General features: G+C 38.7%; 1 protein-coding gene across 1 annotated transcript in view; it reads right to left on the minus strand.

Annotated features, from left to right (window-relative positions):
• LOC138165142 (serine/threonine-protein kinase TNNI3K) overlaps positions 1–26,281 on the minus strand; it is a 369,986-nt gene that overhangs the window by 242,945 nt on the left and 100,760 nt on the right. Inside the window, exons 7-9 of the mRNA XM_069093295.1 lie at positions 16,516–16,654; positions 7,456–7,600; positions 7,259–7,363 (exon numbers count right to left, since the gene is read on the minus strand). Coding sequence (XP_068949396.1) covers positions 7,259–7,363; positions 7,456–7,600; positions 16,516–16,654 — 389 coding nt within the window. The remainder of the gene's footprint in view (positions 1–7,258; positions 7,364–7,455; positions 7,601–16,515; positions 16,655–26,281) is intronic.

Genomic DNA, 26,281 nt, shown 5'->3' on the forward strand with positions numbered 1-26,281 from the left:
GATGAAGCAAGGATGTCCATTATCATCACTGTTATTCAATATTATACTAGAAATGCTAGTTATAACAATAATACAAGAAAAAAAGAAGTTAAAGGAATAAAAATAAGCAATGAAGAAACAACAATGTCACTTTTTAGATGGTATGATGGCATGCTTAGACAACCAAAGAAAATCAGTTTAAAGAGTAGTTGAAACAATAACTGTAGCGCAGTTGCAGGATATAAACCCACATAAATCATTAGCATTTCTATATATTACCAACAAAACCCAGGAGCAAGAGAAAGAAAGATAAATTCAACTTAAAATAACTGTAGACAATATAAAATATTTAGGAGTTTACCTGACAAGAGAAATCCAGGAACTATGTGACCACAACACTTTTTGCACAAATAAAAGCAGAGCTAAACAGCTGAAGAAATATTAATTGCTCATAGGACAGCCATGCCCATATGATGAAAATGACAATTGTACCCAAGTTAATTTCCTTATTTAGTGCCATACTGATCAAACTACCAAAAATTATTTTATAGAGCTAGAAAAAATAACAACAAAATTCATCTGGAAAAATAAAAGGTCAGGAATATCAAGGTATTAAGTGAAAAAAAAGTGGAAAGGGAGGCTGCCTAGGAGTTCTAGATTTCCCACTGTATTATAAAGTGGTAATCATCAAAACAATCTGGTACTGGATAAGAAATAGAATAGTGGATCAGTGAAACAGATTAGGTTCATAATACATACTAGTAAATTACCATAGTAAACCAGTATTTAATAAACCCAAAGATCCAAGCTTTTTAGGTAAAAACTCAACATTTGACAAAAATTGCTGGTGGAAAGTAGTTTGGCAGAAACTATGTCGTAACCAAGATCTCACACAATATATCAGCATAAAGTCAAAATGGATAAATAGCTTAGATATTAAGAATAGGCATTAAGGATAATATTAGAAGTAAATTAGGGGAACATCGAGTCAGCCCCATGGATAAGGGAAGAATTTGTGATCAAACAAAAGACAGAAAAGATAATGGGAAACAAAGTAGTTTTGGTTACATGAAATTGAAAAGCTTTTATACAAACAAAACTAATGGAGTCAAAATTAAAAGGAAAATTGAAAACCAGGAAAACAATAACATTTTATAGCAAGTTATTCGGATAAAGTCCTCATTTCTCAAATATATAAAAAATCCAGCTGACTTTATAAAAATAGTAGCTATTTTTCAGTTGCTAAATAGTTAAAGGATGTACACAGGTTCAGAAAAAGAAATCAAAGCTATCAATAGTCACATGAAGAAGTCCTCTAAATCACTACTGATTAGAGAAATGCAATTAAAATAACTGTTGTACCATCACACAACTATCAGATTGGTTAATAGGACATACTGTAAATGAAAAATAGAGAGGATGTAAAAACAAAAATGAGACACAATGCACTGTTGGTGGAGTTGTGAACTGATCCAAACATTCTGGAGAACAACTTGCAACCATGCCGAAAGAGCCATAAAATTTTGTATGCCCTTTGATCAAGCAATGTCACTATCAGGTCTATATCCCAATGAGATAGAAAAAAAGAAACAAGGACCTATTTGCGCACACAAAACATATCTATAGCAGATCTGTGTGGTGGTGAATTAGAAATTGAGGGAATGCTCATTTATTGGGAAATGCATGAACAAGTTTTGGCATATGATTGTGATTAATTAAAGGTTCCTAATTTTGGAATCATCAGTTTTTGCATTAGTTATAATGCTACAGAAAAAAAGATGCTTTTTCACTAAAGCCTTTATCTCCCAACCTTAGTGTAGAGGAAAGGAGTCATGGATTTTTGGAGGAGGTAGCTTTGGTAAGTGATCACTTCAAATCAGGGCAGCTTTTTCAATGTAGGCTTTAACATTCCACAGTTTATGCAAAGGAGCTATCTAACTGGCAAGTGTAGTTTAAATAAAGCTGGGCAAATAGTTATTAAATTTGTAAATTTTAAGAAAAAAAAATGAAAAAGAAAAAACAATTCTAAATAATGTTGAGCCCAAAACACTGGTGGTCAAATGTCTTCCGCCAGTCAACTTCATACCACTTAGTCTGTGGAATTTAACTGTTATAAATATAGTCTTTTTGGTATTAATGCTCTTCCATCTCCACATGTCAAAGTGCAAATATGTCTGGGAGAAGTACACACTTCAGGGGGGCTTGGATAACTTCTTGAAAGCAGTAATTGTAACAACTCATTTATGATTTACTTTATGGCTTCAAGATGACTTCACAGTTCCATGAGACAGGCATGGCATACTGCTTTCATGCGAAGGTTGGAATGAGGACATGTTGTGTTCGAGTCCTGCCTCTTACACATGTTGGCTAGGTGACACTGGGCAAATCCCTTAACTTCTCTGAGTTTCAGTCTCCTTATCTTCAAAGTGAGATCAGAAGCAACATGGGGCATCCTCACAGCTTGCAAGGAGGCTCCAACTGCTTTGAAAATTATCTGGATTGTCTGAATTTGAAAATGTTGACATTTTCAGAGGGATGGAGTGATTTGTTCCATGTCCCACAAATTGAATGTGGCCAAATTAGGATGGGAACGAGGGCTCAAAAGCGTGTCTTTAAAAGTCAGAGCTCCTTCCACTGTTTCCCATAAAACCAAGATCCCGTGACATGGCAGCCAGGGCAAGGACCTGGGAAGGAGCCAAGAGTAGAGAGGATGGCGCCAAAGACACTCTGAGGAAGAAGGCAAAAGCAAACAAACGATTGACTCACAATTCTACTTGAGGCTGGCTCTGTGGCTGCATCAGGTTCTGAGCAAAACTCCTGAAATCAGAAAGGACAAAAGCAGGCCAGAAGAAATCCTCCCGACTCTATCTGTTCATTTGGGATATAGCCCTATCATAGAGTGCTACCAAGAGATCACTCAATCCATTCCAGTGTAATGTAATGAGCATTTATTAAGTGCCTACTGTTGATCAAAGGGCACTCTATTAAAAAATGGAAACACAAAGACAAAATGAAAGTCAGTTTCTGTCCTCAAGGAACTTATAGCCTGAATAGGGGAGGGTAAGAGCAGATGTAAATGGATAAATATATATTTAAAGGTCATTGGGGAGAAAACACTGATGATTAGGGGAATCAAAAAAGGGTTCCTGTAGGTTATAACACACACACACACACACACACACACACACACACACACACACACACACACATATATATATATATAACATGAGCTGAACCACGGCATCTGAGAGGTCAAAAGTAAGCTCTGAATTATGTGTATTGTACACTGAATGGGTGTTTTCCCAGAAATGCACATAGCTTTTGGCTAGAGAATATTCAAAAAGTTTTTCATTTCTTTAAAAATAAAAGCATAATCATGTATTGGATCTGAAACATCTTTGATTGTAGCTGTGTGCCAGTTAAACTGGCAATAGAGCAGAAGGGATTTTACACATCATTGGTACCAATTGGAGTTCATGGAAAGGAATTGTGCTGATCACAGACTGTGAGCTCCTTGAGGGCAGGGACTGTCTTTTACCTCTTTTCTTAACCCTTGTGCTTAGCACAGTACCTGGAACATAGTAGGTACTTAATAAATGTTTATTGAATTGAATTGGAAGTGGGGATATTTGGTACCAACTGCTCTTAGAGGTGTTAACATCTTCCCTTGGTTGGATGCTGTTTGATCATTAAGACAAACCCAAAAGCCTCTGTGTGAGCTGAGGGTTTCTTATGTTGGTTCTTCCCTTATACAGATACAAGGACACTTAGTTTAGAGATGCAGGAGCTGAGTTTGAATGTTGGCTCTGCCATTTACTAAGTAGGGAACCTCAGGCGTTTCCCTTAACCTCCCTGGACTTCAGTTACTTAATCTGTAAAATGAGGTTGATTAGATATAGGCTGCATGTTGCCAACTATCAAAGAAATCTATGATTCTGCAACACTTCCACTGGGCTACTTCCCTCCACCCTCATCTTGTGCAGACTTGCATACATTTGCTCCCCATGGCGGCAGTGGTAGATATTACTGCTGTCAGGGTTAAATGATTAACCATGTGTGGCTACCTTTCTGATTGCATCATCTGAATTGGAGGAGAGTCTCCAAAACTTCTCCCTTACTAATCAATGATCAAAAGTATATTATGCAAGTATATTATGAAATAAATAATTCATTTACCCAATTATTCATCAATATTGTTAAATCAATATAGGTTATGTTAATGAGTAACTCCCAGGAAAATGCTCTAACCAGAGGCTGCCAAGAAGTTGACGAATATGCACACAGATCTCTAACAATGACACACTTCTATACCAGATTATTTTAAGACTTTTTTTTGCAACCTGAGTAAAAGTTTAATTCCTTTTCCTGGCCTTCTAAATTCTCCACAAATTGGTATTGCTTTAACTTTTCTACCTTAACTCATATGAATATCTGCACACATAGTATGTGCTAGTCCAACCACTCTGAGGTTCATTCTCTGAACACAGTATGAACCTTGTATTTACTCACACCATTCTCTCTTCTGGTTGTCTGTCCTTCCTTGCATGTTAATGTTCTATCCTCTCTTTAAAGTTTAACTAGAACACCAATATTTTCATAAAACCCCCTGGGATTTCCACCATCAGTCATTTTTCTTGGATTTCAGAGACTTTGGTTTACAACTCTCCAACCAATCAATCTAGAAGCATTTGCTGAGGACCTAGTGTGTGGGTAGCAGTAGGTGTACTGGGATAACAAGAGAAAACTGAATATGTTCTGCCTTCTAAGAGCTTACAGTCAAACACCTCAGTCATCACACGGTACTGCATTTTGTAATGGCTAGAGGTCCAAACTCGACAGTTCTGCCTCTGATATCAATTCATTTTTAATTTGGACCAACTCACCTACCTCTTGAGTGCCCAGACAAGTCTCAAAGACTGAAAGCTACAGAAGAGATTCTGATCTTTCTCCATAGAGAGGGTTTCCATTCCAACAATTCTTTATAATAATCAAATAATACTTTGGACCCCATGTAAATTAGGTGGAGATGAGCTAGAGATACAGAGAGTTGGAGCTGTACACGTAGCTTCACACATATACACATATAGTTATGCATTTTCTGTCGTTTGCTTTAGAAATCTTAAAGAAGTATAGAAAGAAAGCTACTGGAATTATCTATTTGTCTTTGAACTTAATGCTGGATGTGACCATTTCTTATCTAAACTTTGACTCTGCCTCACACCAGGTGCAATGTTCTGCACAGTGGATAGTTGAATAGATGTAGCCAGGCAAATGTTGCTTCATTTTAACTGTAGACAAAGGCTGAGATTAGGAGCCAGCACTTCAAGCTGTCTCCAGACTGTGTCTCTTACTGATTTCACTCCCTAATAAAGCAGCACTCTGGAGGTTCTGAGGGTAGCTTTCTCCTGTTTTTGCCAGTAGTTCTTATGTAGGGTCTATATATTTTCATATGTGATTTTAGTCATTTATTTTTTAACAAATATGAAGATGAAAATTATTTTTACTTCATAGTAGCTAAGTAACCAATTAGTACAAATTTCTTAAGTGCTCACTATGTGCCAGGCATTGTGCCTGGGGATAGAAATAGAAAGAATGAACCAATCCCAACTCTCAAGGATTGTGTGATACCAAAAGGCTTATAATTATTTGATGAAAAACAAAACTAATGTCCTTAATTAAATCAAAGAATGCACCCAAAACCTGATTAGGTACTTAGAGAGAAGTGGACTTTGTTGTGTTTTCCCATGCTTTTCCCAAATTAAAGTCAGTGCCTGCATGTGTTTTTGAAAGCAAGCTGGCCTTGTAATGGCTTCTCACAGGTTCCTAGAAGGAAGTCGGTGCCTTCTTGGGCACTATGCTTTTAAAGAATGACAGATGGGTTCCTTAGAAAGGTAGGTACATTTGCACCCAAGATGCTAATGACAAAAAAAAATACATATATAGTAGAATACAGTAAAAATGCATCACATTTGTTGCTGTTGAGCTCCTGCAATAAGAATCTGGAAAAGGAGAGAGATTTGGGGAGCTGCCGCTCTTGGCAGCCTCCCCCAGAATGAAGAGGGAGAGGAACAGTATGCTTACAGATGTTGATATGCATGTTGCCATGACAATGTCAGTCGCTGTCTTTGTGGCTGTTGCTATGATGGCAGCAGCTGCCTCCGACTCCATCTGTTGTCCTGACTATAGCATCTGCCTCTCCCTTCTCTGCTACACGGCGAGCCTGGGCCCCTTGCCCTCTCCTCAGCTTCTGCTGTCTCTGTGTTTGCAACATCTGTTGTGCTTTGGTTTGTTTGGCATATGCGATTTCATGTCCAGTTTAGATGAGCACCCATTTCAGGTGACAATTGTATTTAAATTGCACTCGATTCAGGCCTGCATCAAAAGAGGCAGAACTTCCAGAAATGAGGAGGTGATACTGTCTCTGTACTCTTATCTGATCGCGCCACAACTATGGTACTGTATTCAAGTCTGGGTTTCACACTTCGGGATGGTCATGAACTTGCCAAAGAATGTGGAGAAGAAAGCAGCCAGGTTAGTGAAGGGTCAGTCAGCATTTATGAAGCACCTCATATCTGCCAGGAATCGGGCTATGTGCTGGCAATATAAAGAAAGTCAAAAGACCATCTCTGCCTGCAAGGAGCTCACAGTCTAATGGGGGAAAAGAACACATCAGAAGAAGCTGAAAGGTGGGGAGGGAGGGTACCAAGCTAGCCCTGGGCCCCTTCTGTAAATGGACGATCTGGAAGGAGCTGTCCAAGGTTTCCAGTCAGAGGGAGGGAGGGGGCGCAGGGCTCAGGGAGGGACTAAGGAATTGGAAGTTTCAGAATTGATGCAATCTTGCAGGAAGATGTTTTATTGGAGAAAATTATGAAGTCCAGGAGCTTGGCCATAAAAGGGCTTACATTCATGTGAAATTAAAATTAATTGAAAGAACTGGGGATGCCTGAAAAATAGCAGAGTTGGGAGTACATCACAGTATTTGTCCTCCGATATTTGAAAGACTCTCCCATTGGATTTAGTCTGCCTGGTCTCATAGAGATAAATCAGGAGCAATGGTTCGAAGTTGGGGAAAGGTGGATTTAGGCTTAATCTCGGGGGGGGGGGGAAGAAAACCAAAAATCCTAATGATTGGAACTCTCCCAAAGTGTGGACCTGGAAAGGTCTTTAAGAAAAACCTTGATAACCACTGAGTAGGCATGGTATACAGAGAACTGTTAAGCAGATGCAGTTCAAATCAGGTCCCTTTTGAAACTCTATGATTCCTTGAAATATCCCTTACCTGTGAAGAGCTGTTTCACTAAAGATGTTTTCCTTTGCCAGACTTTCTGTTCCTGCCACTTGAATTATTTCCTTGGCAACTTCGAATTTTCCATTGTAGCAAGCCCTAGGGTTAGAGAAAATATAGGTTGTTTTTTAAATGCTGGGAGAGTCACATAACCTACCTTGCAGACCCAAATGCCAATTCTTCATACTCACAAGTGCAAAGGTGTGTCTCCATAGATATTAGTTATGTGTGGCTGAACTTCAAAATCACTTTGGAGCAGAAACTTTACAATATCATGGTGTCCAAATCGAGAGCAGAAATGGAGAGGTACATGGTCTTCATTATCTTGGGCATTCACTGTCACCAACAACAGAGGATGGAACAAGTTATTGTGACTGTTTATCATTCGGTTTCCATTTCAGCAATTGCTTAGTAACATTCACTGTGCCCAGGATGTCCTCAGTAAATTCTAATTGATGGTGATTCAATTCAATTCAACTCAATGAGCATTTATCAAGCCCCTGAGCTGTGTTCTGGGGATACAAGGGAGATCATTACAAAATAAGCATACTGAACCCTCCTCTTGCTCTCCAGGAGCTTATATTCACATGACTGGATATCTCATACCTCAGCCTCTCCTTCCCTCTTATTGAACTTCATAAGGAACACACGAAGGGAAAAATGGACTTATGGTTAATGGGTAATGAGTTTAAACTTTGACCATGTGTTGCCAAAGTATGATACAAATCGCCTCAGAAACTTTGGTTTATAAGGGGAGAATTCCCCTAATTTTAGAGGTATGATTTATTCCAACAATTCTTACTATAATATATTATTAAATACACTTTTTAAAAGGGAATTAGGGCTATTTAATTGAAAACCAGTGGGGAGGACACTAGATAGAGGCTTGTGAGGTATAATATTATAAACCTGTATTCTTTGAAATTACCCTTAGTACCCTGAAGGATGATGTAGTTAGCTGCTCTTTGGGCATCCAGATGATCTGTTTGAATGGAACTGGGGAAATGGCTCTGTAAGTAGAGCTGCACTGATACAGAGCTGCAGGGTTTCCTCCCCACTAGCAAAGCCTCTGTTAAGGCCTATCAGGAGGTGAATGTATTGTTGCCATATTACCTTATTGAGCTGATTTTTGATATTATACCTAGTAAAACTGGCTTGATCATCAGGCCAGAGAGGGCTCGTGGTGTGGATGCATATGCAAGTTTACATCTCACAAAGGCTGGCGATGGTAACATGCTGAAGTGGAAGGTCTCAATGTAGAAACCATAATAATTATTTCACCTTTTAACTTGTCTCTTGAACAGTCTTTCCTTATTTGAGGTAGTGATGTCAAAGGCTGAGAGACGGAACAGACATAGAAGAACCAAGATGTATAAGGTCATTTAATGGGATGACAGTGCAAGGCTCATCTCAGACACTGCCCGATCTCACCCTTGATAGTGCCCCCCTCAATTAGGTTATATTTATTTTGTATTTATTGGATATTGCATTTACTTATCTGAACCCACCCTGTATCCCCTTTCCCAGTTCCAGTAGATGACATGTTGTTTTGAGGGAAGGGACCATTTCATTGTATTTTTGGTTTATTCTGTTGATGCATTGTTTTGTATCCTTAAGCATGTAGGCTAACAGATTACACTGCATAGAACAATCTCTCCAGATCATCACCTGGGACAAGCACAGCAGGGCTCAATAAACACTGGCTGATTCGAATTATCGATAAGAAAGAACATTGCTTTTGATGCTACTAATCTGCACAACGTCAACCCTCCATGATCCTATTGTGGCAAACTCGCACGAATCATATGGATGGCACCAAATCAGCCTTTTATAAATATGTCATTTAATAAAACTGCAAACTGGAGAAGATCCAAGGTTGCCTTCAAATCTTTCTTCCTCAGCTCTAAGCACATTCAAGTAAGGACACTGTGCCATAGTGGGCAGATACTGGACTTGGAGTCAGGAAAAAAATAGGCTGAAATCCTGCCTCAAACACTTACTAGCAATGTGGCTCTGGACAAGTCCTTTAGATTTTATGGGCCTCAGTTTCCTCATCTGTAAAATAAAGGTGAGGGCACTTAGGTAGTGCAGTGGATAAAGCACTGAGCCTGAAGCCAGGAAGATTCATCTTCTTAACTTCAAATCTGACCCCAAACACTTGCTGGCTAAATGACCCTGGGTAAGTCACTTAACCCTGTTTACTGCAGTTCCCTCATCTGTAAAAAGAGCTGGAGAAGGAAATGGCAAACCAGTCCAGTATGTTTGCCAAGAGAACCCCCAATGGGTTCATGGAGAGATGGATGTGAATGAAACAACTGAAAAACAACAAAAATAAAGGTCTCGGTGACCTCAGAAGCCCTCTCCAGCTCCATATTGATGATCCCAGGATAATAAATTCACAGATTCTCAATGATTCATATGTTTGAGCTCCTGCCAGTCATCTCCCTCTCAGTCACATGAGATGGCATTACCCCTACTCTGGGGAAACCAGAACTAATCCTGTGATATTTACTCATGTAAATCCACTGCCCTTTCATGTTCTTATTAGCACCTCATTGTGGAGGTCAGTAGGCTCTATAGCAAACTCCATAATTTTACAAAAAGTAGTGAATAGATTATTCTTCATGATCAACTTTTTCATTCTTTAAAGTTTTATTTTCAATTCGGTCAGGCGTTTTCATGTTGATTTTTTTTAAGGAATGAGTAAGGAGACTGGAAAATAAGGTGATTGTTTTTTGTTTGCACTATAAATTTTCCATGTTGTGACATTCTGTCTTGATTAATTTCATCAGATATTTGTGAATTCATTTGGTAAAAATGAATTTCCACCAAAAAAACTTCCCATTGCTACTCCTATTGCTTACAGAACATAATTTTACATAAAACAGGTCCATCTTGGAGAGTGTCAAAAAGGTTGTAATCAGAAGAATATACTTATTATGTGATCTCCCTTGTACAGAGGCTCCAAAACCCAAAAATACTATTATGTGGGGACTTCAGTGTTCACAAAAAATGAATGGTTAGCAATCAGTCAGTAAATGTGTTTTAAGCATCTACTATGTGCCAGTCATGAACAATACATATTTTGATTCACATTTCAATGGAAAAAATCAAGGAAAATTACTAAGTCAATGTCCCATATATTTGGTGTTGTGCACTTGAAGAAACATTAGAATGCAATACTTGGAATGAGGAAAATCTGGTTCCATGGTTTGGCACGTTGTAGATGCTTACTAAATACTGAGTGAATGGTTGACCAATCCTTTCTAGATACGTGACCACAAATGTTCTATATTATGTTTCCTCTCTGTGAGTTTGCATCCACCATCTCCATCCCTTTTAGAGGCTGGTCTTATACCTGGTATGCTCTCCTCCACATCTCTTGAGGCCCCTTCAGCTCATATGTTACCTTTCCTGACTCTCTCCATTATGAATGCCCTCTCCCAACAAAAATCACTTTGTATTTATTTTGTACTTTGATTTTATTTTCAAGCTGGTGTCCATCATGGAAATTCCTTGAAGGCAAAGTCTGTATGAATTTTATCTTGGTACCCAGTGCCTGATGTAAAGGAAGAATTTAATAAATGGTGGTGGAATTTATTAAAATTCACCCTTGGAAAGTAAACTAACCACACTAAGTTGCAATTTCCTCCTCTGTGCATGAGGATAATAACCACCCAAAGCACCCTCCTCTTCGGCATGGTTGTGAGGCTCAGAGGAGATAATGTTTACAAAGGGCTTTTTTATTCTTCAGCCTCACATGCTGTCACTGTTACCATCACCAGCATCAGTACCACCTTGGCCATCAGGATCATCATGATTAAAATGAGAAAGGCAATGGTTTGTAGTGCAATAGTAAGTAGGAAATAGAAATGGATCTCTGAGGGCTGCAGGTTGACTTAGAAAACCACTAACATTGTCTGTGTTTTATTGTATTTCCTTTATTTTGTTAAACACTTTCCAATGACATTTGAATCTGGTTTGTTTTACTTTCAGGAGTGTTGGAGGTTTGAAAGTGCTAGTTTAACACCCCTGTTATAGTAGATAGCAAGCTGGCCTGGGGAAGTAGGATCCTGTCCCTGACATATGCTCTCTGGGTGACCCTGGGCAAGTCACATGGCCTCTCAATTCCCTACATAATTCTTGAAGACTGTGGCAGAAAAACTACTATCCACATCAAAACAGAAAGCTTATCATGGGAGTTCCTTCCCCCGTGAAACAGCACTTCTGCTAAAAAAAAAAAAAGGAAATTATTATAATTCAAGTTCTTTATTAATGTTTCATTTCTTTTTTTAATCTTTTTTTTGCTTTTTTCTTGGAGGAGGAGGGCAAGGCCATGGGGGTTAAGTGACTTGCCCAAGGTCACATGGCTAGTTTTTGTGTTAAGTGTCTGAGGCCAGATTTGAACTCAGGTCTTCCTGACTCCGTGGCTGGTGCTGTATTTACTGCCCCACCTAGCCACTCCTAATCTTTCATTTCAAAAGTACATGGACCCAAGGAAACAGATCTATCATATTTTTTATATAAATTAGCAAGAGGAAACATGTTTAATACTGATTGCTCTAAAACAAAACAAAATAACAACAGCACCAACAACAAATTGGTAATGAGGAAAGATTCTTGGTTTTACAAGTGTATCTGTTTCTCAAGCCATGCTGGTCCAATGAACACAATCAAAATAGCCATGGGAATGGAAGAGAAGGAAATAAAGATGATGATGTCCACAGAAGACATGGGAAGGAGGAGTTTTCTTCAGACCCAGGATCCCAAACAAGTAGATTCACTACATGGACGTAATGTCCACTGAAGTACCTAAGAAACAGCATCCAGCTAACCAGAGCTCTTTCTGCACTAGGGTGGCTGGTAGCTTTCTGAATTTAATTTTTTAAATAACAATTAAAATATTAAAAAAAACACATACCTCATACAAATACTGGGTATTATTGAAGATTATGAATAAAGAATCTCTCTCTCTCTCACGATACATTAGATAAACAGATAGAAAGCGTCAGAAAGAGTGCGAGATTTAGAATCAGGTGATAAGGCTTGACATCACTGCTTACTACCTGTGTGACACAGATTTGGTTACTCATTCTTCCCCCTTCACCCTAACTATATTTTACTTTTCCTGAAATGAGAGACTTCAACTCGGAAACCTTCAAGGTACCATGCAGATCCCTATCTGCGATGCAATAAACTGCTGGGCACAGCCCAGTACATTGGAAACCATTGCCATTTCTAACAGAATTTATCTCATTCCACATCATGTGGAATCCTCATCATCATCACTATCATCTCAACCTTGTCTGGTGTCTCTCTCAGCCACATTATCCTGGAGGTGGTGCAAAGGAAAATGAGACCATGGCTGGTCTTCCAGCTCCTAGTACGACCCTTGAAATTATTTTGAATTTATTTTGTGTATTTTTTTTTAACTTGGAACAATTGAGAAGAAGAATAGATAAAGAATTGCTTTTGTGGTCAGAAAGAGCTGAGGCCAAATCTTACTTTGGGCACATACTCAGCTATATAAACCTTTAGAAATAACCACCTGTCAGTGGTCATAGGCTGCTCTAAGCTCAAAAGCTCCCGGGTTGGTGCTAATCTTCTTTGGGGGAAGGAATTAGTTCACCAGCAGTTGCCTATACCAATGAAGTCCTGGGTCCAGGCCAATGCCAAGTCCAACACTTTGGAGAGTTATAGGCTTACATGTTTCCCATGAGAATGTAAGCTGGGGGCAGGGACTGTTTGCTTCTTAGCACAGTTCCTGGCTCATAGCAGTCAATTAATCAAAGCTTGCTAATCAACTGATTGACAAAAATGACAGAAAACAGAGAATATATTATTCAGCAGAATCTGATGAGAACCTTTAAATTGCAAAGTCATTCTAGACCAGTTCATAGCCCACACCATCATTGCATCTCTTTTTGATGTTGGGCATTGCTATTGTCATGACTGCCATCATCATCATGGCCATCTTCCTCATTGTCATCACTATTTTTACCTGAACAATATTAAAAGTTGATTCCAAGAGACAAGAAAGCCATTCTCAAGGGCAAACTGTTTTCTGAATTGCTCCTATAAACGAGCTTTTGGTAGGAAAGATGACTGTGTGAATGGAATACCTTCACCCAGAAATTTCACAAAATGCAACCTCCATTTGTTTGATCACAGTACAAAGGATTCTGTCCCAGGCTGCTGCGTGTCAAAAGGGCTGGGTGACAAGCTGGCATGTCACCTCTGATCACATGGCACAGTGACTGGCTTATGCGGTGGAAAGTGGCCTTTTTTCATCTTGATGAGGAAGGAAAATCCCAAGACCTCACTTTGCAATGTGCAGCTGCTTGACCATTTTGGCTTGACCATTCTCCTTGGAGGAAGGGGAAAGGGCACTTGATTTTGCTGGTGTCACTGACCCCCAAACTCGGAGGAGGACGACAAGACAGTTAAAACATAACACTCAGAATAGGTTGGTCTCCCCGACATCCTGAACCTTGGTGGCTATTTCCAGAATTACAGTTGGCTAATTTTATAGCCGGAATTTATTTTCATTCTAAAGTGTTTGTGACATTCTGGGTTTCCATGACAACCCCCTGTAAATACCAGGTTTCAAATTGTGCTCCTTTACGGGTCATTCATTTCATCTTCCCCTTCCGTACATTTTCTGTGGTGAAGGTCCAGTCTAAACCAAATCATCTGGAAGCTTAGCCTGCTTTTCAGAATAAATGAACTGACAAATACTAAGCGCTGGGCTCTGGTGGGCAGGAGGCCCACGGCACCTTCCGTTTATTTTTTTGCAGTAATGGTTTAGTGCAAACAGGTCTTAAATATCAAGGTTATGCTTGAAGAGGAGGGAAACACACTTAGAAATCTGAGTCATGCTGGCTCCACATCTTTAAAAATGAGAGAGTAGGAGGCATATAATGCACGCGTGAGTCTTAGTGAAAATGTTAAATTTGTACGGTCTGATATTAGAGTGTAGGAGGGAGTGGGCACGCTCCACCTTTCAGTCCTTCTGCAGAAGGATGTTTTGCTCCTAAGCACATGCCCTTCATAAGCGACATTTGTTCTGACAACATGGAGCCTCAGAAGTGCTCAGGGGAGAAGGTCTGATGTTGATTTTAGTAATAAAAAGTGAAATGGAAGAAGTTCCTGATGCCAATTAAAATGGAAAAAAGGCCACTCTTTGAGGGTTGGGACTGTGTTTCCTTTAGGACTCTGTTTCTCTAGAGTGTGGTTCAGTGCCTGACACATTGTGAGCCCTTTATAGATGTGTTGATTGACTAAGTGATTGAGAGAAGAAAGGTCAAAGAAGGATAATACACATTTGTTGATTGACTAATTGATTTATGGATAGAAGCACAGCTCTACCCATTCTAGGTGGCAAAGTGGATAGAGTACTGGGTCTGGAGTCACGGAAGACCTGAATTCAAATCTGGTCTTAGATATTTACTAGCTGTGTGACCCTGAGCAAGTCACTTATCCTGTGTGCCTTACTCCAGTGGAAAAGGAAATAGGAAGCCACTCCAATATCTTTGCTAAAAAAAAAATGTGGACAGTATAGTCCACAGATCAGGAAGAGTGAAATACAGTTGAATCTAGTGAATGACAGCAACAACAACACTTATTCTCCACCAGAAAAATGAATGGCTCCCAAGCCCCCCTCGAGGCCTTCTGGAAGGAGCGCATTCTAAGTGAATTGTGACACTTGATTTTTTTTAAACAAACACTTCACAACATAAAAAGCCACATGTTATCACAATTTTAAATGCACACAGACACACACACACACTCAATTTCTTTTGCTAGAATAACGAGGGCCTTGGCCTCCTTTCCTGTTTTCTTCTCTGGTGGGAGCTTTGGGCTTTCATCAGGAAAAGGTGAAACCACTGATTAGCTGGATTAACTGGAAATCAATCTGTACTCTGGAGCAAGAAGCTGGCAGTTGCCAAGGTCTGACAGTCTTGTCCATTTCTGAAATGTGTAGTAAAGGCCAGCAGCCTTTCCAGCTGTGTTTTTAATTAGGTCTCTTGGGGGTCAATGGAAGAAGGTTGGCTTCTACATGCCTGAGGGGACTTCTCAGCAAGCAGATCTACACTGGGAGAACTTGTGTCCAAAAAGGGGAGGGAGTGGGCAGGAAGATGTTTTTTTTCTGTTTCTGCTTCTGAACAATGGTCACAAATGGCACTTGGGATGAGAACCGTCTAAAGCTTGACTTCCCCCTGGCCTTAGAATGTCTACAGCTGCATCATACTCAATCACACTTTTTCCTGTCAAAATCAAAATCCTGTCAAGATCTCTGGGAACATCCTCTAGTTTCCAGATTTGTAAAGTCAAGGGGAAGCTTCACAAAGTCAGGTAAGAGTTTGATGTATTTTCAAAACTGAACTCAGGATGTGTCAGTCAATCCACCATCATTTCTTCAGCACCAATTCTGTGCCAGACTCTGGCTGGGGGTGGGGGGAGGGGGGCAGGGAGTGGGCCGAGCCTAGTCAAAAAGTATTTCTGAAGTGCTAAGAAAAGGTGCTGAGTGGTAAGTGCTGGAGAGGGAAAAAAGGTGAAAACCATCCCTGTCTTCCAAGGGCCCGTTCTCTGATGGGGAGATGACACCCACCAAGAGCAAGAAGTTCCTGCTTTGCTCCTAAGCTGGGATCCTTAAGGTTTTTGTGTCATGGACCCCTTGGGCATCCCGGGGAAGCCTTGGGATCTCTTCAAAGAATGCTTTTAATGCATGAAATTAAATGAATAGGTACACAAAGGAAACCAATTCTATTGAAGGGAAATTCACACAATATTTTCCTATTCATGTTCATGGACCCCAGGTTAAGAAGCTTGTTTTAGAGGCATCAGGCATTCTATAAACTCAAGGCTAAGCTGCTCGACAGCATTCCCTTAACTCCAGGGCTTAAGGGTATTACTGATGTAAAGCCTTTGTATGGAAGGCAATATGAAATAGTGACCAGACTAGTGCTGGCCTGAGAGGCAGCTGGCTGAATAACCTGGGTAAGTCATTTAACCTCTTGGTAGCAAAGGTAATTTCAGAGGAGGGGGTCCACTGCTTTCTTAGAGGAAGCTATTCACAGGGAGCTCCAGAAACAGATGCAATTTCAGGGTCAGTCAAAGAAACTTAAAAAGAAACTTTAAAAATATAGGTAGAGCAAAACCAGAGTCTGATTTTTTTTTTCACAACCCAATGCTGGTACAATTTATAAACCACCATTTTAGTTTTCTGTTGGCTAAAAATAATACCTTACCATCTGCTTTGCTGCCTTCTTCCATCAAGAGTTTTGCAATATTAAGGAATCCTTTGGCAGACGCTAAGTGGAGAGGCCGATCTCCAACTTCCCCACTCAGATTCACATCGGCTCCAAATTTCAGCAGGAGACGTGTTACCTAAAGACACCATTCATTTAAATCAGATATTAGAAATAGTTCAAATATAATGAATGAAGGAGTGTATCACTGTCAGTATTCTCAGAGAAGAGTCTTTGTCACACCTGGAGAGCTAGAGTCCCTTATCCTCTCTGTCTTGTTATTTTTCATAATTAAAATGGGGGAAATGAGATATCTTGTCAATCAAATGAAGGCAATGGTTGTGAAAGCAAAATGGACTCTCACTACAAGCTTGGCAGGCCAGCCCTCTGTCTCCTCACAATTAGCGTACTTCCTCGAGCCCTGCGATCCGTCTGACATCCCATGGAACTGGGCTTCTTGAAAGCCAGCTCTGATTTCTTTCCAACCAAATCCAGGAGGCTTTCCTTGTGCCTTATTTCTCTCTACTGTTCTTTGCATCTTGGCATTGGTGATCACTCCTCCATTCCTCCGCAGAATCTGAATTCTCTATGAAAGTCTCTGTGGCATCTCCAAGGGGTTTTACTTATTCCTTGTACAGAGTGAATCCCAGCAATTACAGATATCACAGATCCAGGCTGGGACAGGATCTCTGAGATCATCTCATCCAACCTCCACAGGCAAAAGCAGGAGGGCCTGTCCCCAGGCATACACTTACCAAATCCATTCCCCTCCCACCAAAAGAGCTTGGATGACTCTCAGAGCTTCCAGAGAGCCTCAGGGACGTCTCCATGCTGACCATTTCTCTCCCCTATGCGGGGCTCCTCTGAGGATGACAATCTCAGCAAATCTCTAACCTCTCAGTTGGTGGGACCTTCACAGGCTTCCCAGAGACATCCACCCCTTCAAACACACACACACACACACACACACACATTTTCGGACAACCCAATCAGGGGCAGCAGGAATAGCAGGGAGTCCTGCCTTAGCTAGAATATGGCAAAATGCATCAATTCATGGGACCATGACTCTAGGGTGGGAATGGGCTCCAGAAGTTGTCTAACCCAAATTCCTCCCTTTACCAATGATGAAACTGAGGCTCAGAGAACTTAAGGGAGTTAATATCACATAGACAGTGAGAATCCAAGGGGAGATTCAAAGCCTAGTCCTCTGATTCCATGCTGTAATTCCATCCCATTTCTCTGCAATGGGCAGAGAAAAGAGAAAAGGAGCTGTGTTATCTCATTTAAAACAAAAAATGAAAAAAAAAAACCCTCCAACTGTGACTATAAAGAGTTCATTCCCTTCTCAAGTGTTTGTTTATAGTTGTAAACAATATTGTAAACTATTCCCTTAAATTCAAGGGAAATCAGAGTAGTCACCTTTACCTCTAGGGACACTAGCATTTACTAGCATATACAGTTTAGTAACTAATGCACACACTTCATAAATCCCAGTGATGAGATCTGTAAAGGGTAGGCACAATATATCTCTAAAATCTATTGTCTATTAAGCCCCATGGTTATACATTTTGGGAATATTGCCCACAGTAGGAAACATCAACTCTTCTCCAAAGAAATAAATGAATGAATAGCCAGAGGGCTGACATGTGAAGCACATTTCTTTCTAGCTAATGTAACATTCTCCTTGTCAGTATAATGCAGGAGGGGACCACTGCAGCCATAAATTGCATTTGTGGTGCCTTCCCTGGCAGGGAGGAGTCCAAGCGCTTATCATAAAAGCCCCATGCCTATTTTAGCATAATTTCACAAGACTGTGACGATATGTTCACAGCAAGTAAACAACCTTATCTCCCCACCCAACATGTAAAGATTCCCTTTATGTTCCTGCTGAACCATGCGGTTAATCTCCAAAGAGGAAAGGTCCTCAGATAGCATGCATGGTGCACATCCTTGCTGCTACTGAACCAGAGAAGTGCAGAGTTTTTCAATCATCTCAGTTGGCACTTTCCAATGCATTTTCTCTTCTTTTCCTTTCTTTTGGTAAGTAGAATTTTATTTTTTCCAATTACGTGTAAAAATAGTCTTCAACATCCATTTTTATAAGATTTTAATTTAATTTTTTTTCCCTTCCTTCTCTCCCTCCTCCCCAAGATGGCAAGCAATCTGATGTAGGCTATACATGTGCAATCACATAAACATATTTCTACATTAGTTAGGTTATGAAAGAAGAAACAGAAGAAAATAAAAATTCCACGCAAAAAAAGTAAAAATACTATGCTTCAATCTGCATTCAGGCTCCATAGGTCTTTCTCTCAATGTGGGTAGCATTTTCTGTCATAAGTCTTTCAAAATTGTCTTGGATGAATGTATTGCTGAGAAAAGCTAAGTTCAAAGTTAATCATTGCACAATGTTGTTGTTACTGTGTATGTTCTCCTGGTTCTACTCACTTCACTCAGCATCAGTTCATATAAGTCTTTCCAGGTTTTACTGAAATTCTCCTGCTTATCATTTCATACATTCATATACCAACTTGTCCAATTATTTCCTCAACTGATGAGAATTCCCTCAATTTCCAATATTTTGCCTCAACAAAAAGAGCTGCTATAAATATTTTTGTATGTGAAAGGTGTTTCCCCCTTTTATGATCTTTTTGGGATACAGATCTTGTAGAGGCACTGATGGATCAAAAGGTATGCACAGTTTGGTTGCCCTTTGGACATAGTTCCAAGTTGCTCTCCAGAATGGCTAGGTCAGTTCATAATTCCACCAAAAATGTGATCATATCCCAATTTTCCTACAGCTTTTCTAACATTTATCATTTTTCCTTTTCTGTCATATTAGTCAATCTGATAGGTGTGATGTGGTATCTCAGAGTTGTTTTTATTTCTCTAATCAATAGTGATTTAAGGCATTTTTTCACATGACTACATATACATATATATGTGTGTATATATATGCATATATATATATATATACACACATCTTAATTTCTTCAACTTAAAACTGCCTGTTCATATCCTTTGACCATTTATCATTTGGGGAATGACATGTATTCTTATAAATTTGATTCAGTTCTTTATATATTTTAGAAAAGAGGCCTTTATCAGAAACACTGGCTGTAAAAATTGTTCCCCATCTTTCTGCTTTCCTTCTAATCTAATAAACTATACCTTGCCCCGCCCCCAGTTTCTTTATACTATCAGCCTTTATATCTAAATTGTGTACCCATTTTGATTTTATCTTGGTATAGGGTGTAAGATGTTGGTCTATGCCTAGTTTCTGCAATACTGTTTTCCAATTTTCCCAGCAGTTTTGGTTAAAGAGTGAGTTCTTATCCCAAAAGCTGGAATCACTGGATTTACCAAACAATAGATTACTGTAAACAATTAGTACTGTGTCTTGTGTTCCTAATCTATTCCACTGATCCGCTAGTCTATTTCTTAGACAGTAATAAATAGTTTTGATGATTGCTGCTTTATAAAATAGTTTTAGATCTGGTAAGACTAGGTTACCTTCCTTTGCATTAAAAAAAATTAATTCCCTTGATATTCTTGGCTTTTTGTTCTTCCAAATGAACTTTGCTATTATTTTTTTTTTCTATCTCTATAAAATATGTTTGGGTAGTTTGATTAATATGGCATTGAATAAGTAAATTAATTTAGGTAGAATTGTTATTTTTATTATATTAGCTTTGCCTACTCATGAGCAATTGATACTTTTTGAATTGTTTAGATATGACTGTGTGAAAAGTGTTTTGTAATTATGTTCATATAGTTCTTGGGTTTGTCTAGGCAAGTAGACTCCCCAAATATTTTGTATTGTCTATAGTTATTTTAAATGGAATTTCTTTTTTTGTCTCTCCTTGCTGAACTTATTGGTGATATATAAAAATACTTATGATTTATGTGAGTATATTTTATATCCTGCAACTATGCTAAAGTTGTTCATTATTTCAAGTAGTTTTTTTAGTTGATTCTCTAGGATTCTCTAAGTGTACTATCAAGTCATGTTCAAGGAGCAATAGTTTTGTTTCCTCATTGCCTTTGTCTAATTCCTTCAATTGCTTTTTCTTCTTTTAATGTTAAAGCTAACATATATAGTGCAATATTGAACAATAGTGGTGATAATGGACATCATGGTATCACCCCTGATCTTACTGGGAAGCTTTCTAGTTTATCTCCATTACATAAAATGCTTGCTGATGGTTTTAGATAGATATTACTTATGATTTTAAGGAAAACCCCATTTATTCCTATACTCTCCAGTGTTTTTGATAGGAATGAGTACTGTATTTTGTCAAAAGCTTTTTTTTTTGCACCTATTGAGATAATCATAAGATATCTGTTGGTTTTGTTATTGATATGATCAATTAAGCTAATAGTTTTTCCTAATATTGAACCAACTCTGTATTCCTGGTATAAATCTCACCTGGTCAAAGTATATTATTCTGATGATAAATTACTGTAATCTCTTTGTTAATATTTTATTTAAAATTTTTGCATCAATATTCATTAGGGAAATTGGTCTATAAATTTTTTTTTCTGTGTTTTGGTTCTTCTTGGTTTAGGTGTAAGCACCATATTCATGTCATAAAATGGATTTGGTAGAACTCCTTCTCCACTTATGTTCCCAAATAGTTATGTAGTATTGGAATTAACTGTTTTTTTTAATGTATGGAAGAATTCACTTGAAAATCCATCTGGCCCTGGAGATTTTTTTTCTTAGGGAGTTCATTCATTGGTGGCTTATTCAATCTTTTTTTTCTAAAATGGATTTAAGTGTTTTATTTTCTGATAATTTGGGCAATTTATATTTTTTGTAAATATTCATCCATTGCATTTAGATTGTTAGATTTATTGACTCCTAATTATTGTTTCAGTTTCATTTTCATTAGTGGTGAATTCACCCTTTTCATTTTTAAAACTGGTATTTTGGTTTTCTTCTTTTTTAAATCAAGTTAAGAAAAGTTTATCTATTTTATTTATTTTTATAAAATTAGCACTTAATTTTATTTATTAGTTTCATATATTTTTTTTACTTTCAGTTTTATTAATTTCTCTTTTGATTTTCTGAATTTCTAATTTGATACTCATTTGGGGATTTTTGATTTGTTCATTTTTCTAGCTTTTGAAATTCCGTGCCCAATTCATTGATCTGCTCTTTATTTTATTCATGTAAGTGTTTAGAGATATAAAATTTCTATTAAGTACTGCTTTGGCTGCATCAGATAAATTTTGGTATATTGTTTCATTACTATCATTCTCTTTTATGAAATTATTGATTGATTCTGTGATTTGTTGTTTGACCCACTCATTCTTTAGGATTAGATTATTCAGTTTGCAATTAATTTTTAATCTATCTTTCCATGACTTGGAAAATGTAATTTTTATTGCATCATGATCTGAAAAGTAAGCATTGAATATTTCCCTCTCTGCATTTGAGTGTGAGGTTTTTATGCTCTAATACATGGTCAATTTTGTGTAGGTATCAGGCACCACTGAGAAAACAAAACAAAACAAAAACCTATATTCCTTCCTATCTCGATTCAGTTTTTTGATTAAGTCTATTATATCTAACTTTTCTCAACTTCTATTCACCTCCTTAACTTCTTTCTTGTTTATTTTGTAGTTAGATTTACTTATTTCTGAGAGGGGAAAGTTGAGGTCCCACATTAGTATAGTGTTGCTATCTATTCCTTCTTGTAACTCACTTAACTTCTCCATTAAGAATTTTTATGCTATGCCACTTGGTGCATATATGTTTAGAATTAATATTACTTCATTGTGTATGGTATCTTTTATCAAGATGTAGTTTCCTTCCTTGTCTTTTTAGTTAGATCTATTTTTGCTTTTGCTTTGTCTGAGATCGGTATTGCTACCCCTGTTTTGTTTTTAACTTCAACTGAAGCATAATATATTCTGCTCCAGCCTTTTACCTTTACTCTGTGTCTTCTACTTCACATGCATTTCTTGTAAATAACATATTGTAGAATTCTGATTTTTAATCCACTCTGTTTTTTGCTTTCATTTTGTGGGAGAGTTCATGCCATTCACATTCACAGTTATGATTACTCACTTGTTTTTTCCTCTATTCTATTCCCCTCCCCTTTTTACAATTTTCTCTCTCCTTTCTCACTGTCCCTTCTCACCAGTATTTTGCTTCTGATCACTGCCTCCCCCAATCTGCCCTCCCTTCTATCAGACACCCACTTTCTTTTCTTTCCCCCTTTCCCCTTTCCTTATGTGGTGAGACAGATTTCTCTACCCAAATGAGTGTATATGCTACTCTATCTTTGAGCCAAATCCAATGAGAGTAAGGTTCAAAAAAATGTTCACCCCTCCCTTCTTTTCCTTTACTGTAATAGGTCTTTCACACCTCTTCATGTGATATGATTTACCCAATTCTGCCTTTCCCATTTCATCTTCAAGTACAATTCTTTTTTTACCCCTTAATCTTTTTGGATCATCACATCAAAGTCAACTCGTACTCAGACCCTCTGTCTAAGTATACTTCTAACTGCCATAATAGAGATACAGTCACAAGTTTCATCTCCCCATGAATGGATATAAGCAGTCTAACCTTACCGAACACCATGTGTTTTATTTTTCTTTTCTGTTTACCTTTTTATGCTTCTCTTGAGTCTTGTAGTTGAAGATCAAATTTTCTTTTCAGTTCTGGTCTTTTCATCAGGAAAGTTTCAAAGTCCCCTATTTCACTGAATGTCCATCTTTTCCTCTGAAAGATTATACTCAGTTTTGTTGGGTAGTTGATTCTTGGTTGTAATTCAAGCTCTTTTGCCTTCATCATATTCCAATCCTTCTAAATACTTTAATGTAGAAGCTGCTAAATAAAGTGCTATAGTGACTATGGCTCCTTGGCATTTGGATTGTTTCTTTCTGGCTACTTGCAATATTTTCTCCTTGACCTAATAGTTCTGGAATTTGGCCACAGTACTCCTAGGAGTTTTCATTTGGGGATCTCTTTCAGGTGGTGATCGGTGGATACTTTCAATGACTTTTACCACTTAGCATTAGGATATTGGGGAACTTTTCCTTGATAATTTCTTGAAAAATGCTGTCTGGGCTCTTTTTTTTTAACTGTGGCTTTCATATATTCCAATAATTATTAAATTATGTCTCCTAGATCTACTTTCCAGATTAGCTGTTTTTCCAATTAGGTATTTTACATTCTCTTCTATGTTTTAATTCTTTTGATTTTGTTTGACTGATTGATTCTTGATGTCTCATAGACTCATTAGCTTCCACTTGCCCAATTCTAATTTTTAAGGTATTATTTTCTTCAGTTAGCTTTTGTACTTCTTTTTCCATTTAATCAATTCTCCTTTTAAAGGAGTTGTTTTCTTCAGTCAACTTTTATGCTTTCTTTTCCAAGATATTAACTCTTTTTTGTATATAATTCTCCTTCATAATTCTCATTTCTTTTCTCATTTTTTCTTCTACCTCTCTTGCTTGATTTGTCAAATCCTTTTTGAGCTCTTCCAAAAGGATTTTGTAGCCTTGAGACCAATCCATATTCCCTTTTAAGGCTTCACACATAGTCATTTTAACATTGTGGTACTCTTGTGAGTTAGTGTTCTGATTTCCCCTGTCACCTTAGAAGCTTTCTATGAACAGGGATCTTTTTTCTGCCTTTTCTAAAAGTTGATCTTTGCTCCTGGAGTACAGGGGTAACTGTCCCAAGCTTCTTGCCCTGGGGGCTAGGGATCTGGTCATTGATTTTCTGAGCTGGGACCTCTGGGGCTGGTGGATTGCCTACTACATTAGGGTGGCCTGGCCTGGTCTTGCCTATTGTGCACTGGGTTCCAATGCTCGAAGTTTGCCCACTTCTGTGCTACTGGCCTACTGAGCCAGAACCACGGGACCTTGGCTGCTGATCTGTGCTATGGCTAAGAGTCTCCCACTGGCTTGCCTGGACATCACCTGCATTGGGTTGCCCTCCCCTTTTGCCCAAGTGAGACAGACTTTTCCTAAAATCCTTCTAAGTTATCTTGGGATTGAAAATTGTTTCCCCTATGACTTTTTGTGGATTCTGTCACTCCAGAATTCTTTTAGAGGCTTGATTTAACATTGTTTCTGAGGGAAACTGGGGAGAACTCACACAACTTCTCTCTATCATCTTGGCTCCACCCCGCTCCAATGCATTTTCAATGCCTGATTCTTCAGTGCACTCCAGTGCTCTCTAAGTAACACATCAATGAAATGAGAAATAAACTCTGGCTAGAGGTCATGCTTCACAGCTTTGAGAGTGTCCAAGCATATGCCTATTTCTGAGGGCAAAAGCAACAAGAAACAGCTGAGTACACAGATAGAACCTCGCTCTACACTCTGAGACTCTCCTGAAGGGCACTGAAGTGTATTTCTAAAGACAGCATTCTGCCCTTGAGTAAGCCAAAAGACATACATGGAGAAGACTGAAATGGGATTGCCAAAGCATGTTTTGGTTTTGTTATCCAGCAGATTGGCCTTTGAGGTTTAACCTCAAAAAAGATTTCCTTATTTTCTTACTTATAGTTTAAGGTAAATCCCAAGGAGAAAGCTATGACTATTCCAGCGTTCCTCATAGAACATCAAAGTGAACCAGGAAGTATAATAGGTGGGTGGGTGGATGGGGTGTCCAGTTTCAGCCTGAGGACGGCAGGCTGTGAGTCCAATCTTCCTGGTGACTGTGTCTGCCCATGCAAAGTGAAAATCAGAGCTGAGAAATTCATATGAATAACTAAGCACTAACACCTGAAATGTAATTTGGGAAAAATTGGTGAGGTTTCCTTTCTAGAATTATCTGAATGATTGTCTATGACAGTTGAATAGAGGCATTTCTCAGGTGTTGCATTATACATGTTCTCCTAAGTGACAGAAATGAAGAGATGTTCGATGAACTATAATGTTTATGCAAGCACGTACTCACTCTAAGTTAACACTGACCACAAGAAAGCAAAATTAATTCACCACTTTTGCTTAATTTGTATGAAGTGAGGTCTGAACAGCATAGACTTGGTGCATTTTGGGAAATGTGCTGGGAGGCTTCCCAGCACCAGAAATCTGGCCTATGATCAGACAGGACGCAGCACTGACCCCCCACTGAATTTTCAGGTTTGTCAGATGCTGTCCAGGTTCTGAAAGCTACCAGAGTTCATGGAATTCAAAAGGCAAGCAATTGGACCCAAGCCCCACTTCCCAGGAAGCCCTTTGAAGTTGGTCAATGTGCAGAAATGGCCTCAGGGCCTTGGAGATCATCCTTGTTACTATGTTTCTTCCCATGGCTTCTAGCAAACATTCCTCAGTACTTCTGCATGGTGTGGCAACCCAATAGCTCCCCTCAATGGAGATACATTGCCTGTAATGTCTAGGTCCTGCTCCATCTGATGACTGTCCCTTTCAAGTCTGTGGTTCAAGTATTATGTTTGTACAGTTGTTTGTACACAGTTGTTTGCACACAGCTGTTTGTACACAGCTGTTTGTACACAGCTGTTTGTACACAGTTGTTTGTACACAGCTGTTTGTACACAGCTGTTTGTACACAGATGTTTGTATACAGCTGTTTGTACACAGATGTTTGTACCCAGATGTTTGTACCCAGCTGTTTGTACACAGCTGTTTGTACACAGCTGTTTGTACATAGCTGTTTGTACACAGATGTTTGTACAGAGCTGTTTGTACACAGATGTTTGTACACAGATGTTTGTACACAGTTGTTTGTACACAGCTGTTTGTACACAGCTGTTTGTACACAGGTGTTTGTACACAG

This window comes from Petaurus breviceps, unplaced genomic scaffold (genome assembly GCF_028583685.1).
Source record: "Petaurus breviceps papuanus isolate PSGF00001 unplaced genomic scaffold, PetGlider_PUasm1.0 208, whole genome shotgun sequence".
In the NCBI taxonomy this organism is placed as follows: Eukaryota; Metazoa; Chordata; class Mammalia; order Diprotodontia; family Petauridae; genus Petaurus; species Petaurus breviceps.